The sequence below is a fragment of the Colletes gigas genome, unplaced genomic scaffold (genome assembly GCF_013123115.1).
Source record: "Colletes gigas isolate AHSC1104 unplaced genomic scaffold, ASM1312311v1 Colletes_gigas_Sc00015, whole genome shotgun sequence".
NCBI classification, from domain to species: domain Eukaryota; kingdom Metazoa; phylum Arthropoda; class Insecta; order Hymenoptera; family Colletidae; genus Colletes; species Colletes gigas.
The window spans coordinates 1,345,354-1,365,174 of record NW_025106644.1 but is presented as its reverse complement, the minus strand read 5'-3'; the positions used below and the strand labels follow the sequence as shown (position 1 = coordinate 1,365,174).

The 19,821-nt window shown below is 33.6% G+C and overlaps 1 protein-coding gene across 14 annotated transcripts in view; it reads left to right on the top strand.

Moving 5' to 3' along the window:
• Positions 1-19,821, top strand: part of LOC122399983 (serine/threonine-protein kinase MARK2-like) — a 138,122-nt gene that overhangs the window by 17,773 nt on the left and 100,528 nt on the right. For 2 of the 14 annotated variants that reach the window (XM_043401126.1, XM_043401127.1), the window contains exon 2: positions 2,784-3,625. The exons of 10 other annotated variants lie outside the window; for them this stretch is intronic. In XM_043401126.1, coding sequence (XP_043257061.1) covers positions 3,233-3,625 — 393 coding nt within the window. In that variant the 5' untranslated portion in view covers positions 2,784-3,232. Of the gene's footprint in view, positions 1-2,783; positions 3,626-19,821 lie in introns of those variants that run through there. 2 more of the 14 variants (XM_043401128.1, XM_043401113.1) reach the window with 2 other exon arrangements.

Genomic DNA, 19,821 nt, shown 5'->3' with positions numbered 1-19,821 from the left:
TGAACATTTCGTCATTTATGGATCCACAAATTTAATTTTACCCAAAAATATTTCTCCAAAATCAACAAAAAAAAAAAAAATCCACGAGTTTTGCATTTCATGGAACAGAAACAAAAATACATTGTTGCTTTATTTTATTCGAAAAATAAATAAACTCTCTGTAACGATTTATTTGCAACGTTCATTAACGAAAGACAGAATATTGAACTTTTTAACGAGCACACGTCGAATTAAAAATTGTTTACCATTTGTTCGTTAATATTTCGCGAATTTTGCCCAGCTTTGTAAAATTGGACGACCGTTAAAATTCACGGAAACGTTCATCGAGTACGTCGACCTGAAATTATTCCGCTCGCGATGACGTGTATTGTTAGTCGTTTTCCACTGTGGAACGATAAGAATTCTGACTAGGCTCACAATTATCGTCCATGCGTTCGATCGTACGGAAAATTTTCACGTTTCTTATTTGACTATCTTCCTATACAGGATGTTCGACCACCCGTGGGAAAAATTTTAATGGAAGATTCCAGAGGTCAAAATAAGACGAAAATCAAGAATAATAATTTGTTGATGGAGGTTTCGTTAAAAAGTTATTAACGTTCAAAGTTCCGCCCTTACTGAATTTTTTTCTCGAAAATGCGCAGGATTTCGAGGTTATGTCCACTCACCAAAAATGATTGTAATTGACCCCCGCAACCGAAAATAATTTTTCCAGAACAATTTGAAATTTTTTTTTTTCGTCGAAAAATTTAGGCACATAATTAGATTTTCTTTAAGGAATTTTTTTCTCGAAAGTGCGTAGGATTTCGGGGGTATGTGTATTCACCAAAAATGATTGTAATTAACCCCCGCAAACGAAAATAATTTTTCCAGAACAATTTGAAATTTAAAATTTAATTGTTAATAACTTTTTAACAAAGCCTCCATCAACAAATTAGTATTCTTGATTTTCGTCTTATTTTGGCCTCTAGAATCCCTCATTAAAATTTTTCCCAGGTGTAGCCGATCACCCTGTAGATCCATTGTTTACTTATTTAAGTAAACACTATGATCCATGATTTCCTTATTTACATAGTTCTTCAATTTTTATTTTTATGGAAATTATATTGGTCAATATATTTTAGCTCAGTTTTTAATTTATTTGAGTAAACACAAATGTTTTATAATTACTCAATTTGCGTTTTTATGGAAATTAAATCAGTCAATACAGTAATTTTACTTGGGATATTATTGAATATTGAATTTAACGATTATGTTAAGAATTTTCATGTAAAATTACTATATTGATTAATTTAATTTCTATAAAAATAAAAATTGAAAAACTAAATTAAGAAATTGTAGAACATTCCTTGTGTTTATTCGAATAAACACTTTCAAGTAAAATCACTATATTGACTAATTTAATTTCTATAAAAATAAGAACTGAATAACTAATTTGGAAAATTATTAAACATTCCTTGTGTTTATTCAAATAACTCAAGAATTTTCAAGTAAAATTACTGTATTGACTAATTTAATTTCCATAAAAACCAAAATTGAAAAATTATTTTGGAAAATTATTGAACATTTCTTGGGTTTATTCAAATAACTCAAAAATTTTCAAGTAAAATTACTGTATCGACTAATTCAATTTTAATTTCCCAAGTAAACACAAGGAATATATGTAATTTTCCAAATGAGATTTTCAATTTTAATTATTATGGAAATTATTTAGTCGATATAGTAATTTTACATGAAAGTATCTTATTATTATTCGAGTAAGCACAAGGAATGTATATAATTTTCCAAATTGGTTTTTAAATTTTTGCTTTTATGGAAATTAAATTAGTCATCATACTTTTTTATTTGAAAATTTTTAACTTATTCGAGTAAACATTAAGACTGTTTCATAATGTCTCAAATTAGTTTTTCAATTTTTATTTTTATAGAAATGAAATTAGTCAATATAGTAATATTTACTTAAAAGTTCTTAACTTATTCGAGTAATCACAAAGAATTTCCCATAATTTCCAAATGGAGTTTTTCAATTTGTGTTTTTATGGAAATTAAATCAGTCAATACAGTAATTTTGCTTGAAAATTCTTAACTTATTTGAATAAACCCAAGAAATGTTCTATAATTTCCCAAGTTAGTTTTTCAATTTTTATTTTTATAGAAATTGAATAAATCAATATAGTAATTTTACTTGAGAGTTCTCAAATTATTTAAGTAAACACAAATGTTTCATACTTTCCCAATTTAGTTCTTTAATTTTTGTCATTATGGAAATTACTCAGTCGATATAGTAATTTCCTTTACAATTTTATTTTACTTTTTATAGATTTATTTTCATCAATAATTTCTTAATATGCAGTTATAACCAGAAAATAACTGTACTCTCTTAATTATTCTTATCATTTTGTTTCAAACAAGTAGTCCAATTTAGCCCCGAACTCCCATATAGCAGGAAATTATTACCTATAAAATGCCATGCACGAGGCATATATTATCAAAACTAAAAGTGTCAAGAAGCCCGCAAACGTCGCCATATTGTTTTTTTATTTCGGCAGTAAAATACAAAGTTCTCGTTACGACCAGCAGAATCCTCGCCTTCCACCTGCCGCAGAAACACCTGCGTCCCCGCAGATTTACCTGCTCCACCTGTCGCAACTCCATTCGAAAACAAACAAAAAGAAAAACAGCTCAAATATAAAAAACACACTCCCGGAACGTCGCGCTGCCACTCGAAAATTCATCGTCTCGTCGCTCTAGCCTCACGATTCTGTTTCACCCCCCCTCCACAGATACACAGATCGCGACACGGTTTTAACGACCACGTTTCAGTGAACGGGCGAGAAAAAGACTGCGTATACGTTCCACCCTGATAACTGCGCGCTCGAACGAACAGTTACGCGGGAAGAGCAAATGAGTGGGACGCGTCGTCTCGAAGAATCAGAACGCTTGCTGCGAGCCAGAAGATACGGTGAAAATTTCCGCTTCATCGGTGTATCGTTCGGGATACTCGACGACAAGTGAAGAAAGTTCGCTGGTATCCCCCTGGAGGGCGGAGAAGTTTAGAAAGTTGTATTATGCGCGAAGGGGCGTAGAAGTTCTCGATACGACCCTGACACGTGATAAAAGGGCAGCCCCCCTCGGGAAGATCGCCTGCAAAGGGTAGCACGACCTTTTCGGACCCCCAAAAGGTGAAGAAACAGTCGCCAGTATTGCGCCGCACGTAGAAACGGTGGCTGCCATGTACGTGACGGAGACGGGCGGCCACAGGGTGGCTCCTGTACCCGCCAAGACCAGAATGGTCGAGTACAAAACGATGAACGAGACCAGCGAGGGGCGGGGCGGCGGTGGCGGCACGCATCTGGCCGCCACCGTCAAGAACACGGTCCGTCGTCTGCTGCGACGTACCAAAAGTCACCGTGACGCGCCGCAGGTGAACGTTACCGCCGCGACGCAGACACAGAACGGGAATCACGCGAACCACACGGCGGTCACCGTGAGGGCGAAGCCAAACAACGCGAACGACACGGCGCAGAGAAGGTCGCAGCCGCCGTTGCCGCCGTCGTCCTTCGAGCAGCACTCGAGCAGAAACAGCTACGTCAGGCGAGTCTCCAGACCACGCGTGAAACTTCAGGTAAGAGAACGCGGTGAAATATCCGCGAGGAGATTGAGTTTATCAGCTGCTTTTGGCGGGGCGGGAGCAGCTGCGAGATACATGCAACGCCGGTACTTAATTAAGATGTCGATTGCCCCCGGAGGGGAAGTTTGTTCGTGGAAGTGGGAGTTGTTGTTTTTAGTTGGAGGGGCGAAGTTTGATGCGACCTTTTCAGGTGCATCTGTATGCAAAGCTTTTTATTAGGATGTGCTGGGTTTTATTGTGGGATTTCTTAATGTTATTTATCGCAAAATAGTTTGTAATAATTTTTAACATTGTCTTTGAAATTTCGAGTATTTTATTGAACAATTTTTTAAATTTATTTGTTTTTTCTTATATATTAGTTTAATACAATTTATATATAATATATAATATTTATATAAAAAATATTTTTTAGATTTTTTATTGCATAATAATGTATAATGTTTTGTAACATCAATTCTGAAACTTTTGAATATTTTATTGAACGATTTTTTTAATTTACTCATTTTGACATATATATTGAAATTCGTTAAAGTCGTTCCTTAAAATTTGTAATATTTTATTGAACGATTTCTTAAATTTGTTTATTGTTACTTAAATATTAATCTAATACAATTTGTATAAGGATTATATTAATTAAAAGTTTGAAAAATTTGTTAAAATGATACCTTAAAATTTTTAATATTTTATTCAACGATTTTTTAAATTTATTTTGTCTGGGTTAGGTATTTGTTTATAAGTTTAAAAACTCTTAACAAATTGTATTAGACTAATATATAAGTTAGGCTAAATAAATTTAAAAAATCGTTGAATAAAATATTTGAAATTTTAAGGAATCACTCCAACAAATTTTTCAAACTTTTAATTAATATAGTTTCTCTGAAAATACGAAATAACTCGAAAGCTTTAATTTCGTCTGTTTAGATTTAATTACAAATATTAAATAATTTTTGATATATTAATGGTTAATGTTTCATTTTTATCTAGAAATATAATTTTAATCTATTAAGTGCTAGTTACCACCATGGGTTGTGATGGTAGAGTAAGAGACTCCTGCCCAGTTGGTCAGGGTTCGATTCCCAATGACCACATCAGATTTTTCTCTTAATATAATTAAGTTTTAATAATGAAATTCATACATAAAAATGCTAATTAGCTTTTAAATAAAGTGTCCTTGTAATTATTAAAATTTACAACGTATATAAAAATATAAAATGTATTCATACCATGGTGGTAATTGACAATATAAAATTATATTTGTAAAAAATAATGAAACTTTAATCGTTAATATCTCAAAAATAATTGAATATCTGGCTTATAATGTTATTATATCCTGAAACCTGATAATTAAATCTACAAGTGTGCAAATTTTCAACAGAATCTCGATTAGGTTCAGAGTTTTCATTAACACGTTCACTGTCTGGTCTCTCAGCGTCGTATCCAAAAGCATGACTTTATGACCCGTATATGGGTCATGGACAGTGAACGTGTTGTAACTCTCACACTGAAAATTAAATTCTCCCCTCGAGTATCTATTACCTTAATCATGCTCTGGAAAGTCTAAATAAAATAATTATAGCTTTTCGACGTTGCTTAATCGAACAATAAGCAACACTATTATTATGCATTGCGATATATTAAATTTTATATTCAGTGGTAGTTGCGTCGTTTATGTCCGGGCTCGAAGCACGAAACGTTTCTAGAGTGTAGCTCCTTTGTCGTCAATCACAAAGACGGTCACGTTTTCCGTTCGTTTTGCTCATTGTTTATTCCCTTTTATCGATTCACGTTTACGTAACCATAATTTAGCATCTGCAGCATAAATGACCAATTTATCCCGGACAATTCCCAGAACGACACTTATGCAACGGACCGTCATTTTCGCGCGAAAAATATCGAGACGTATTCGTGAAAGCGACCGCCATATTTGGGACCAGTTTCGATGCTTCGACGCAATTAATACGGAAAATTACTCGAACGAGTGAATCATCGGTGCGGAGAACGTATATGAAACCTTAAGATGTGCTTTCTGAGGCATTTATGAATTTTACGAACTTCGAAATTTCAAAATAAATCGTAGATTTAAAAATTTTTAAATAGTAAATATAATGAGATAAGGTTTGCTAGGAAACGTGTTTCCTATCTCTACTATCTTCGATTTTTCAATTTAATTTTCACCTAACACAGATTAGGCTTCTCACCAAATCTGGTAATAGATATGACGAGAAAGATAAGACTTTTATATAACGAATACTAATATAGAAACGATTACGCTTGCAGATTTAATTATCAGGTTTAAAAATATATAAGATTATGGGGACAGATATTCAATCATTTTTAAAATATTAATGGTTTCATTTTTATCTATAAATATAATTCTAATGTATGAAGTGTCATGTACCACCATGGGATATGATGGTAAAGTAAGTGACTCCTACCCAGTTGGTCCGAGTTCGATTCCAAATGACCACACAAGTTTTTCTCTTAATATAAATAAGTTTTAATAATGAAATTCATACATACAAATGCTAATTAGCTTTTAAAGAAAATGTATTTATAGTTATTAAAATTTACAACGTATATAAAAATATACAAAATGTGGTATTGATCCATGGTGGTAATTGACAGTATAAAATTATATTTGTAGATAATAATGAAACTTTAATCATTAATATCTCAAAAATTATTGAGTATCTGCCCTATGATGTTTCATATATATTTAAATCTAATAAATAAATCTAAAAGTGTTCAAAATTTTAACAGAATTTTCGTTAAGTTCAGAGTAGTTTTCATTAAAACACGTTCACTGTCTGATCTTTTAACAGCGTATCCAAAAGCATAGTGCGGTGGCCCATATATGGGTCATGGACAGTGAACGCGTTATAACTCTCACATTGAAAATTAAATCCTCTCCTTGCTTTTGTGAAATACAGTTACAGAAAATGGGAAATATAGTAAGTTTTAATAATGAAATTCATACATCAAAATGGTAGTTAACATTGCAAATAATGTATCTTTCTATATATTAAAATTTATAACGTATACAACACTATAAAAATTTGGTATTAATATTACAGTGGTAATTGACAATATAAACATGACATACAATATTAACATAATATTAAATATATAATGTTTGTATATTTTTAAACCTGATAATTAAATCTACAAGTGTTCAAAGTTTCAACAGAGTCTTCGTTGGATTCAGAGTTTCGATTAACACGTTCACTGTCCGGTCTCTTAGCGTCGTATCCAAAAGCATGGCGCTATGACCCATATACGGGTCATAGACAGTGAACGTGTTGACGGTTGAAAAATCGTTTAACGCGTTCACTGTCCGGTCTCTTAGCGTCGTATTCAAAAACATGGCGTTATGACCCATATACGGGTCATGGGCAGCGAACGCTAGGTGTTAACTCTAATACTGAAAATTAAATTCTCCCCTTGACATGGGAAATATTTCAAACGAGGCTACTTTCAAGAGTAAAATTCTTATCCGGGAAAATCCATATAAGAAACAAAAATCCAATTAGAGAACGAAATAAAAGTTCGATCGGCCAACGTGAAATTGCTATCCGGGGTTATTGCTTATCTATTATTCCGCCCGTCTCTGGTTTTCATGGGATAAATCCTTCCCCCCGTTGGTACACGTAAGACGATCGAAACGTTTCGAGGAACTCCACTCGTGGATCCTACTCGAGTCGATCCGCGAAACGACTGGTCGTTAACAGTATAATTGACCTCGTAAAAACTCGCCGTACGAGCTTAATTGCTCGTCGAATATATCCGTGTGGCTCCGTCGTACGATGTCGGGAAGACGGATCTCGCCGTAACGACTGATTTATTCGAGTAAACACAAAGAATGTTCCAGAAGGTCCAAAATTAGTTTTCCAATTTTTATTTTTGTAGAAATTAAATTAGTATAGTTATTTTAGTTGGAAGTTGTTAACTTTTTTGAAATAAACATAATGTTCCATAATTTCTTAATTGAGTTTCGAATAAACACAATCGAATATTCTACATATAATTTCCCAAATTAGATTTTCAATTTTTATTTTTCAATTTTCCAAAATAGTTTTTCAATTTATTGTTTTTATGGAAATTAAATTAGTCAATATAGTAATATTTACTTAAAAGTCCTTAACTTATTCGAGTGGACACAAACAATGTTTCATAATGTCTAAAATTAGTTTTTCACTTTTATTTTTATAGAAATTAAATTAGTCGATACAGTAATATTTGCTTAAAAATTCTTAACTTATTCGAGTAAACACAAAGAATATTCCATAATTTTTCAAATTAATTTTTCACAATTTCTCAATGGAGTTTTTCAATTTCAGATTTATCGTCGGTCGATTCTAGATAATTCTAGACGGGTTTCGAAAATTTCCGCGAAGCTCCTCTCGCGTCCTCAGCCTCCGCGATAATTACTTCCTCCGTGTCGAAACAATGGATTCTTGTGGATACACGCCGTGCTCGTTGAAACGCTTCTTTGTTCGACGAGTAACACTTGTTCGTTCGCTGGCAGAATATACAGTCGTTTTAAAAGGACCTATCGTTGCCCGATGGAATTCGATCGATTGTTTCTCGCTAGACACACGACTATGGCGCGTGTTCGCTCGTTCCTTGTACGGAGAACACTTGGCGACGAGGTGCGTTTCCAGCTATCTAATCTATCGCCAGGAAGTTGCATTTTTCCAGTCTGCCGGCGTTCGATGTGGCGCTGCGCTAATTCGCGTCGGCATAAATCAAAGCAACGCGTGTCGAGCGGTATCGCGCTAGGGAATTTCGTCTGGGCTATTCTAGGGACTTTTAATCGATTTCTGTAGTCCCGTTTCCCGACGATATTTTTCGCTGGCTTTTGAGGAGTATTTAAATGGTTGAAAATGGGAGGGAAAATTTATATTAAACAATTGCATATAAGTAACATTGGCAATTTTAAATAGTGTACTATTTTCTGAATTTTAATGTTACTTTTATACAATTGTTTAATATAATTTGTTCTTGTCTTTTTTTTTAAATTTAATCCTCTTCATGTTGGTATGTAAATCTGAACTTTAATATTAGTTTCATGCAATTGTCTAATATAATTTTTTTCCCATTTTTCAATAAAAACTTACACTGTTCTTGTCGAAATATAAATTATGGAGAAACATTCTTATCTTTTCATGAAATTAAAAATTATAAAAGACTGACAATTTTAAATATTTTCTGAATTTTAATCTTTTATGATTATTATTATACAGAAAGTAGTTCACTGTTTACAATTGTCTCTTATAATTATTATTGGATAAAGAATGATCGTTCGTAATTTATATTTCGACAAGAAGAGTATAAATTTTTATTGAAAAATGGGAAAAGAATTATATTAGACAATTGCATAAAACTAACCTCAAAATTAAAAAAATAATACACTGTTTAAAATTTTCAATTTTTTTATTATTATTATTAAATAAAAATATAATCAATGAAGTCAACCATAAATTATTAACGAATATTCTTTTATTACGTTAAAAATATAAATTATTAACGAATATTCTTTTATTACGTTTAAAATATAAATTATTAACGAATATTCTTTTATTATGTTAAAAATATAAATTATTAACGAATATTCTTTTATTACATTTTTACGAGAACAGAATAAATTTATAAGGAGAATTTATTAATGTCCTGGGAATGAACAATTCTCCGAAGGAAACAATCGCTAGTGTCGAATCACGTTTCTTGGTTATCGATACTGTACCGGTGTGCCGTATTCCCGCGTTGGTTTCCTTTCACCGATCAAATATGCGTACACATTGTGGCTCAGGGTAATAACAGGTCGCCATTGCCACCTGCGCAGGTGCAGCGCTCTCTGTCCACGATGAATCGCGATTGTGGTCGTCGTGCGTCCACCTGGCAGGGCTGCTGCAATCAGCTATAAAGAATGCTCCGAGCATAGTTCACCGTACGACTGGAATCTGTAATTTCTTCAATAAATTGCACGATTTGTTTAACGATTTCGTTTGTCACCAATTGTTTACACAATACACTGTTTTAAAATTTTAATGGGTGATTCTAGAGGCCAAAATAAGACGAAAATCAAGAATACCAATTTGTTGATGGTGGCTTTGTTAAAAAGTTATTAACGTTTAAAGTTCCGCCCTTACTGAATTTTTTTCGCGAAAATGCGCAGGATTTCGTGGGTATGTCTATTCACCAAAAATTATTGTAATTGACCCCCGCAACCGAAAATAATTTTTGCAGAACGATTTGAAATTTTTTTTTTCGAAAAATTTAGGCACCTAATCATATTTTCAGTAATGAATTTTTTTCTCGTAAATGGGTAGGATTTCGAGGACATGTCTATTCACAAAAAATAATTGTAATTGATCCCTGCAACCAAAAATAATTTTTTCAGAATGATTTGAAACTTTTCAATTTTCAGGGTTATGGTCAGACATTATATTTTCAGTAATTAATTTTTGTCTCGAAAATACGTAGGATTAATATTGTTTGAAATATTACTCTAATATAGTTGCTTAATACAGTATTTATAGTATTTCGTTTAATAATAATTGTATTATAAAAGACTCGCTTAATATAGTCTTTCGAATCAAGATGGCGTCGTTTAACCTCTAATACGATTACAAGCAATTTCTCAAAAGTACACTATTCAATTTTGTTCAAATTTATTCATAAAAGCTCACAAAAGAACTAATTTATTTCACAGATATTTTGCAAACATTGAAACTTGTTCAAGAAAATTTGTAGTTGCAAAAAAATAGATAGAATTATTAAAGTTCCATATGGAGACATGTAGTTAATGAAAGCGTAATAAAATCTATGTTTTGATCGTATATTTCCGAAAGAAAGTGATTTCGATAAGAATCGTACGTAATCCAGATAGAGGAAGAGTGGAAACGTTGCCACGGAGATAGCTTGTGGGAGGGGGAGGGGGGGCAGTTACGAAACGCAACCTTGATAGATCGTGAACTCGACGGTCGATTTTATCGCGCCATTGGGTTAGTGGAACGAAACGAATTTATTTGTTAGGCATGTGACTAATGTTACCCGTAGATCCGGCCGCCAGTTTCGCAATGCACGCTGCAACGTGCTGCATCGCGAACAGGTGACAGAACCCTACATATGTAGATGGAGTTCCAGGTTGCACGCTACGCTTCCTGGTGCCACCGTACGGAACTAATCGACTCGTGACAGCAACGAGACATTTCTTTTTAATCGAGCCTTTGCGCTACGGCGAAACCTCCTTAACGCGTACGTTAGATCAATACTCGTAGACTTCTCCACGAGGCAGACATTTTGCTTTTGAGCAAATATTAAAATTCGAAGATACGTCGAGATTTATCAAATCCAACAAGATATTTTTTAACGTTCTATCTTGAGAATTTTTATTTTAACAGTGAAATACCCATGTATATGATAGATTATTATCAGAATTAATTTTGTTATTTTATTAATACTTTTTTTTTTATAAAAATTGTACCATTTAAAATGAATTAAACTACGTGAAATAATTGTTGGTTAAGTTTGAGTATTAACAACCAAATAATGAAGTATATTTATTTTAAACTAATTGTATATATCATCATAAATTCATTCAATTCAAATAGATTTTTTTTAACGTTCCGTCTTGAAAACTCATTTTTATTTTAACTTATGGAGAATCATCAATGTATAATATATTACTATAATATTTGAATTTAATTTTTTTATTCTATTATTCTGTAACTTTTGTTACAGAAATTAAACCACTTAATAATAATTAAACTATGTAAAATAATTATTGGTTAAATATTGACAACAAAATAATACAATTTAATTATTCAAAATTAACTGTATATCACTCCATATTACGAACATAATCTTTTTTTTTTATCTTAACAAAATATTCAATAAAAAATAATTAAATCTTCAAAAAACACTAACAATAACCGAAATACTCACTTTTCTAAGGTTAGTTGTTGCTACGACGTACTCTTTAAATCAAGTTATGAATGATTTTCGAAATTCGTATATCGCGTCGTAAACACAAGTTGCATTGCTTAATTAGGCGTGTCTCGTACGCGAGGAACTGCTGAACGATAACGTTCGATTCGATTTCCCCAATTACGGAGTACCTTGTGTAATTCCAGCCGCTCCCATACTTATCGAAGATATGCGAAAGTGTTGCCGTAGCTTTTGTCGGTAAACAGAATGACGTGAAATTATGAAAATGCTCTCAATTCGTGTTATCGTCCTTTTTACGCGTTATCGGGAGGTCAGAGGTACCCGCGAAGAACGAAATGTTATTATTGTCGTTCTCGTACAGATGTCACCGTTCTTCTTTGACGTTTCGTTCAAATTTGCTGATTTCGTTCTTTCTTGTTTTCGCATTCAAAGATTTATCGTCCATCATTGTCTCCAATTATACGCCTCTTTCTATATTAATACGTTTATCGTCTCGGATTTAACAACAGTAGAAACGTATTTTTCTTGCATTATTTGCCAAGAAAAGTTACGTAAATAAATCACTCGGATTTTCAGAGCTTTTTGTATCATGTTGACACGTTCACTGCCCGTGACCCGTATGTGGGTCATGGCGCCATGCTTTTGGATATGCCACTAAGAGACCGGACAGTGAACGCGTTAAACGATTTTTCAACCGTCAACTCAGTTCACTGTCTATGACCCGTATATGGGTCATGGCGTCATGCTTTTGGATATGTCGCTAAGAAACCGGACAGTGAACGCGTTAAACGATTTTTCAACCGTCAACTCAGTTCACTGCCTATGACCCGTATGTGGGTCATGGCGTCATGCTTTTGGATATGTCGCTAAGAAACCGGACAGTGAACGCGTTAAACGATTTTTCGACCGTCAACACAGTTCACTGCCCATGACCCGTATATGGGTCATGGCACCATGCTTTTGGATATGGCGCTAAGAAACCGGACAGTGAATGCGTTAAACGTTTTTGAACCGTCAACGCAGTTCACTGTCTATGACCCGTATATGGGCCATGGCGCCATGCTTTTGGATATGCCACTAAGAAACCGGACAGTGAACGCGTTAAACGATTTTTCGACCGTCAACACAGTTCACTGTCCATGACCCGTATACGGGTCATGGCACCATGCTTTTGGATATGCCGCTAAGAGACCGGACAGTGAACACGATAGTAAATTTAATTTGGTCCAGAGACTCTTTCAAATAATTTTTTAAACATAACCAGACATTTTTTTATTTATTTATTTATAACGTGGGAAGAAAACTTTCGATTTTACGATTATTTGCATTGGCATGCATTTTGACGAAATTATTTGTTTGCAGAGGAACGTGTAAATAAATTCCTCTTCTTCGCGAGGAATAAATTTCGTTTTGAAGCTCCGCAGAATGTCTGCGTTTAGCGCGGAATAGGCGCATAATTTCGCGTTGAAAAAACAGAGGCTCGTGTTTTTGTAAATTAACCGTCGGATCGAAGCGAGTCTATAAATATTGGTGGTTGCGATATGAAACGGTGTTTGCCTGGCGAGATAGAAGGGGGGGATTACCTTATCAAGTACGCGGTAAAAAAATAAATTTTCGACGCGTGAAAAAAATGCTGCTCATTTCGCTTTCGAGCCAGACTGGAGTGTTACGAATTTTATAATTGAACTTGGGGGATTTTTTTACGACCCACCGTGTATACTAACAAATATAAAAAAAATATCAACAACGAAATATCGTTACGAGAAAATGTTATATTAGTTGCAATTTAATTATAACGTCTCCAATTTCATCTTATAATAATATTTTTATCGTTTCTGGAGGAAAACGATTTTAATCAGTTTTCAACGTCATACTCTCGCCTAAAGGTTAAGAACTCGCGTATGGTTCTTTATTTATGCAAGCTCTATACTTGCGTTACTTCACTACCGGGTATCTTTACTATACCAAGGTTAGGTTAATAGCAGCGTAAAACTGTGCGTCGTCTTTGTGCCTCGTGTATGCCCCTGTTTACCGTTTCTTTTTTTAACTCAACTCTAATAGTGTATACAGGTTGGATTTTACAAGGGTGTATTATTATTATATTTTATTTAACTTGTTTAATTCTGTGGGGGTCACCGGTGTCCGGCACTCAATTTGACTGGTAGCGACGTGGGGCCCACCGGTGACCGGCGACCTTTTTATAATTCAATTCTAATTTCTACGTGCTTACAAAGGTCTCACAAGGAGCTATTATTAATTTATTGTAATTAACACGTTTAATTTCGTGGTGGTCACCGGTGACCGGCACTCGATTTGACTGATAGCATCGTGGGGCCCACCGGTGACCGGCGACACCAACATTATTAAAAATACATAATTAGAATAAATGTGAATACTCATAAATTTTTCAATACTACCATCGTTACTACAATAGTGTGCAAAAATTAATGCACTATAGAACATATATAAATAGTAGTATATTATTTTGAACATTGCATGCACTCCAGACAAAGAAAAGATAAACCAGTACTTCACAATATGTCACGACATTTTTAGTACACTCTTTTGCAATTAAACTATCTAATTTCTTTGAATTTTTTTTATAAAATATTTTGCAAAATCATTTTTTAAAACCCATGACGTGATTTTCTCAGCAAGCTTTCACTATCGTCAGATAAATTACTCAACGCATAATCTTCTTTTAAAGCCATATTAATTTCAAGGATTGACTATAAATTAAATAGAAAATATGAAATGCAAAAATTTGTTTAGCTTATAAAAGTGTAATAGCTTTTATAATAAACAAGTGAAACAGTTGCTTAACAATTTGAACAAACAATCTGAGACAGCTGATAATCGCAAAAAATAAAAAAAATCGAAGAAATACATTTCAACGTCACGGAGGTCACCGGTGACCCCCAGTGAGATAAATTCACGAAACATAATTATAAACCTCAATTTATCCGTTAAAAATAATATTTCACTATATATCACACAATAAAAAATTCATGTTGGCTCCATAAACAATTAAACAATAAATTCAATTATCGCTCGAGATTAAATCTTACAAATTATTAACTGTTCATCGAGTTCACGACAGGTTAATTACATGGGACGTTACCCCTCCGTGAAACGATTAGGAACCCTAATCGTGGAAAAATTCCAATCTGCCTAATTTCAACGTACAATATCGCTTTCTGATCGCTGGTCGATTAACGCGAAGCACATTCAAAGAGTTCGCTGCTCGTTGAGGGCAAATAATTCTTTGTCCACGCCGGTTAACAACGGCTCAAATGTACTTTAAACGATTCACTTCCGCGATAACTATCGGGGGGGGGCCCGACCATAAGCGCAGGCAACGTTCGAGACGAATATTGGATGGGAGTTCCACGAAGGTCGTTTCCATCTAACGACTGGGGCTCCCCTAGAGGGGACAATCGTATTGAAAATTATTTTATACCTAGCATAACGCCAGCTCTGGCACCGAAAAATTCCAGGACGTGCGCCATCTCGCGTTGCGCATTTTAACTACCGTATTTTAATCGTCAGTGAACCTACCAGGAATCAGTAAACGAAATAAAGAATTACAGCCACTCGTATTCGTGCACTATAAATGAAAAAAAAAAAAAAATTGTTTTCGAAGCTGGTATAATAACTTGTTCATTCATGCATTGAGATATGTGTGGGTTTATGTATGAATATATTAAAAATAGTAGTTGTCAACACTCGTGATAGATTGGATGTTTGGTTCTCGTCCCGATCGTCGACGTTCAGCTGCAATCCTGCACTTTGGGATGGGTGACCGCTCGAGGAAAAAAAACGGTATTTATTAGAATTTATTATTGTCGTATACTGTTTATATTATAGCTCTTTATCGGGGTTGTAAAATTGGATGTTACTTGCCCCTTTAATAGTTAAAAAAAAAAGCAGAAGAAAAGTACTTCATAAATAGAAATATAACACAATTGTAGTATAAATAATAATATTTGACAAAAATTAAATGGAAAGAAATATAAGAATCAAGTAAAATCACCATATTATGAAATACGAATACGAGTGGAATTAAGTTTGGTATGTCATTCAAGTAAAATTATATGAATTATATGAATAATTGTAGTATAAATAATATTTGGTAAAAATTATATTAATTTTGATATAAGTCATTCAAGTAACATTATATGGATTATATGAATAATTGTAGTATAAATAATATTTGGTAAAAATTATATTAATTTTGGTATAAGTCATTCAAGTAACATTATATGAATAAATTAAAAATAGTACTTGTGAACAGTTGTGGTGCATTGGAGACGCTAATCCTCGTCCGGTCGTTGACGTTCAGCTGCATTTGGACGCGCTCGAATCCTGCACTTTAGGATGGGTGACCGCTTGGGGGGAAAAATGTATTCTTGGCATTTGTTATCGTTGTATAATGTTTGTAATTATATTTCTCTATCAGTCTTTGCAATTAGGAGGCAGTATTTGCTTAGTTAATAATAATAATAATAATAATAAAGACAAAAAAGAACAGAAAAAAAACTACTTCGTAAATTTAGAAGCATATAACACAGTTTGTAACAAATAAATAATATTAGGTAAAAATTAAATGGCAGAAAATTTGAGAAATAAGCGGCGAATCCACCAAATATATAGTGTGTTCGAATACGACTAGGATTGGTATTATTTCATTCAAGTAAAATTACATGAATAAATTAAAAATAATACTTGCCAACAATATTAGATAAAAAATAAATCCACAAAAAATATAACAACCAAGTGTTATGGTGTACGGAATACATGTGAGATGAAGTGTTGTACATTCAACTAAAATTTCCCCAAAGTATCTAACACAGTGTGTTTAGAATTTTCACGTGCAACGGGATGCACATGCAAAAGTTTCCGGTGTGGTGCTTTTCTAGTCTCGACGCGGAGATGGAAAACACAGATGAATTTTGAATAACATAGAATTAAACTATAACGAGGCAGATTATAATGAGCTAGAAAGCAGAGAAATAGAAATATTTAGTTCATCGCTAGATAATTTTCTCTCTATACGATTGCCAGGTAAATAATTGTCCCGGAAACTTTCGCGCGCCACCGTGCATTAGAAAACCCGTTTTTCCGGCGAACGAACGTTTCGAAAAATGTTACGAAAATTAGTCTCGAGACGTTAAAAAAAAAAAAAAATACACGCTCTTTCTGTTCGTTTATCTGTTCGTGTAACCGGGTCCGAAATCGCCTCTCACTTCCGTCATCGACTGTTTCTATGCTTGTCTCTGGCGTTTATCCACCGTACGATCGATCTGCAACAGTTACGAACCGGCTCCAACCGGTAATTGCCAGCGAAACTAGGAAGTTGGGGAGATAAACGTTCCTACGTAAGTTCACGAAAATTCCCCCGCGAAAGTTATCGATCATGCGATGCGGAACGAACGGGAAATTCGACGATACATCGTCGATGCTCGCTGAAGCGCGAAGAGGTCTCGATGGTTTTGCTGGACGGACGCGGGTCGCAGCACCATCGTCGAGATCGCCATTGCGCGATTCGAGCTAACTCGACGCTTCTTCGAATTGACGCGTTCGAAAAATCGTAACTTCTGAAGTAGTTAATTCTCGACCCTAGACCCCTAATACTTTTTTAAAGAGAATCGAAAAATGCATCAAATGTTGCATAAAAATATATACGGTTTCCTAAAAAAAAGTGAAACGATCTTAAATTTTTGTATGAAATAAAAAATTGTTGTCAGTTGCAACTATTGTACTTTTTTTGGAAGTGATTACTGACTAACTTTTGTTTGAGACATTTTTTTATTGGATCGACGGAAATGTCTGAAAAATAATTTATAAAAATCAAGTCAGTTGGATGAGAATTTGGCAAATGGTACATTTCCTTGAAAATGTATACAAAAATTGCCATCAATTTTGAAGTAATTTTGAACAATATTTATTTATTCAATTGTTTACTAGCTAAATTTTCAAAATTAATTTTTCACATATTGGTAGATGTTTGTTAATATTAAGCAACATAATTAATTAACAATAATTAACAATAATTAATTTTTAGTGTTCGATAAAATAAATTAATTTTTATAAATCTGTTGATGCATCGTTAGAATCAAAATGGCGATGAAATAAAAATTGAAATGGTTCGTTTCACGTTTCTAACAAAATAACATAAACAATGGCATACGAACAGCTTTTCCAGTCTGTGTTGACGTTATTGTACTTTCTAATTCGCAAATGAATTTCTACAATTATTCCGGTAATTAAACTCGCAGGGTTCTGCATCGATCATTTGTTTGATACTAAACTACGACGATGAAAAATAGTTTCAACAATTACGAAAGAGTGTTTCGATAGAAGGTATAAAATGGAGTAAATAGAGTGTAAAATAGAACAGTAAATTCAAAGCAGTGGAATAATGAAGGTTTCGGTAAAAAATTTTTAATGTAAATAGAAAGTAAGGAATCGGAGAATTTTTCTCATGGGAAAAATTTTAATGGGGGATTCTGGAGTCCAAAATAAGACGAAAATAATTTTTTCAAAACGATTTGAAATTTTTTTTTTCCGTCGAAAAATTGTACACATTCTCGAATTTTTTTCTAGAAAGTGGGTAGGATTTAGGGGGTATGTCTATTCACCAAAAATGATTGTAATTGACCCCCTCAACCGAACATAATTTTTCCAGAACGATTTGAAATTTTTGAATTTAATTGTTAATATCGTTTTAATGAAGCCTCCATCAACAAATTGGTATTCTTGATTTTCGTCTTATTTTGGCCTCCAGAATCAAATAAACTGATTTCTACCATAATTTATATTTATTAAAATTTTCCTTCGAATTTATGTTATTATTTTTCTTCAGCAGCCAAGTGTTATTCAAATTATAGGGTTGGAACCCTTTCTACTCTAAGTATCAATAATTCTGATGCTTTAAAAGTTTATAAAAATTGAAATTTAATACATTCACATATCTACATCCTTATCGCACCAATATAAATTCTTAATGAGTGTAAGGCAATGTTTTCGGAGAATCTGGGAATTTGTGACGCCATTTTGGTACCGCTGAAAGTAGGAATTGAAGACCATATTGAAAAAATCGGCATTTAAAATTTTTCTTACGTAAAGAAAAATCGATCTTTGTTGTATTCTATTATTCAATGAGTCGTTGGTGGTCACTGGTGACCGACACTTAATGTTTTTTTAAATCTTAATAATTTCTGGAAAATTTGAAAAAATCTGGATTCTAAATTTTTCTTGCGTAAATAAACCACAATTTTTGTTGTGTTTTATTATTCAACAATGGTGGTCACCGGTGACCGGCACTTAACGTAACTGAATCTCAATATTTTTTAGAAAAATTTAGAAAAATCTGAGTCCTGAATTTTTGCTGTGTTCTTATATTATGTATTATTATATTATTTTTATATTATGCCGTATTATTTTAACATTTTTTTAAATAATCTCACTGAAATTGGAAATATTGTAAACTAACAAGTACATCATTGAATTATCGAGTACAAATTGTCGCTTTATAAATTTAAAAATGCTTGAACCTAGCTTGTTAAAGTGTGATAAATATTCTCGAAAAAATTTAACCAGAAAAATCAGAAAGTTTCAGTTAAAATTATAAAGGCGGTCCACATTCCATACGATCCGAGCCAACGCGATAAAATTTAATAAAATTCCACACATTTCTATTTAATTAACTACTATAAAGAACATTTTCACTCAAATTCAAATACCCTGCATTAATTTAAAATTTCCATCCAAAAAGGAAAAATACAGTCCCGGATCTAACGATATCGATGAGCCAAAGAAGGAGTCGTTTCTATTTAAATTGCAATTATTCCGTGTTAACGAGTTACGTTAAAGTCCACAACATTGCGATGTATAACAGGTCTGGAAGAATTGTAGGAGGAGAAAAAAAAATTAAAAAAAAGTGGCGTCGAATCGAGATAAAAAAAAAAAAACAGAAAAAAAAAATGAACGCTCGAGCGATTCGCGTTGGCCACGAAGATAACCCGTGGTATCTGAACGAATCAGGAAACAACTGCGCGATTAAATGTTTATTGTGCACACACGTGTCCAAAGCGATCAAGCCCCGTGCAGCTTTCATGTACTTACACGAGCTTCGCGAGTGCAATGGTGGCTGGTTTACATAATTCCGCGTCGCTGGCTGCGTACGCAGTTGCCGGAGTTAAGATCGCGATGGTGGCTCGTGACACGTGTCAGAACCG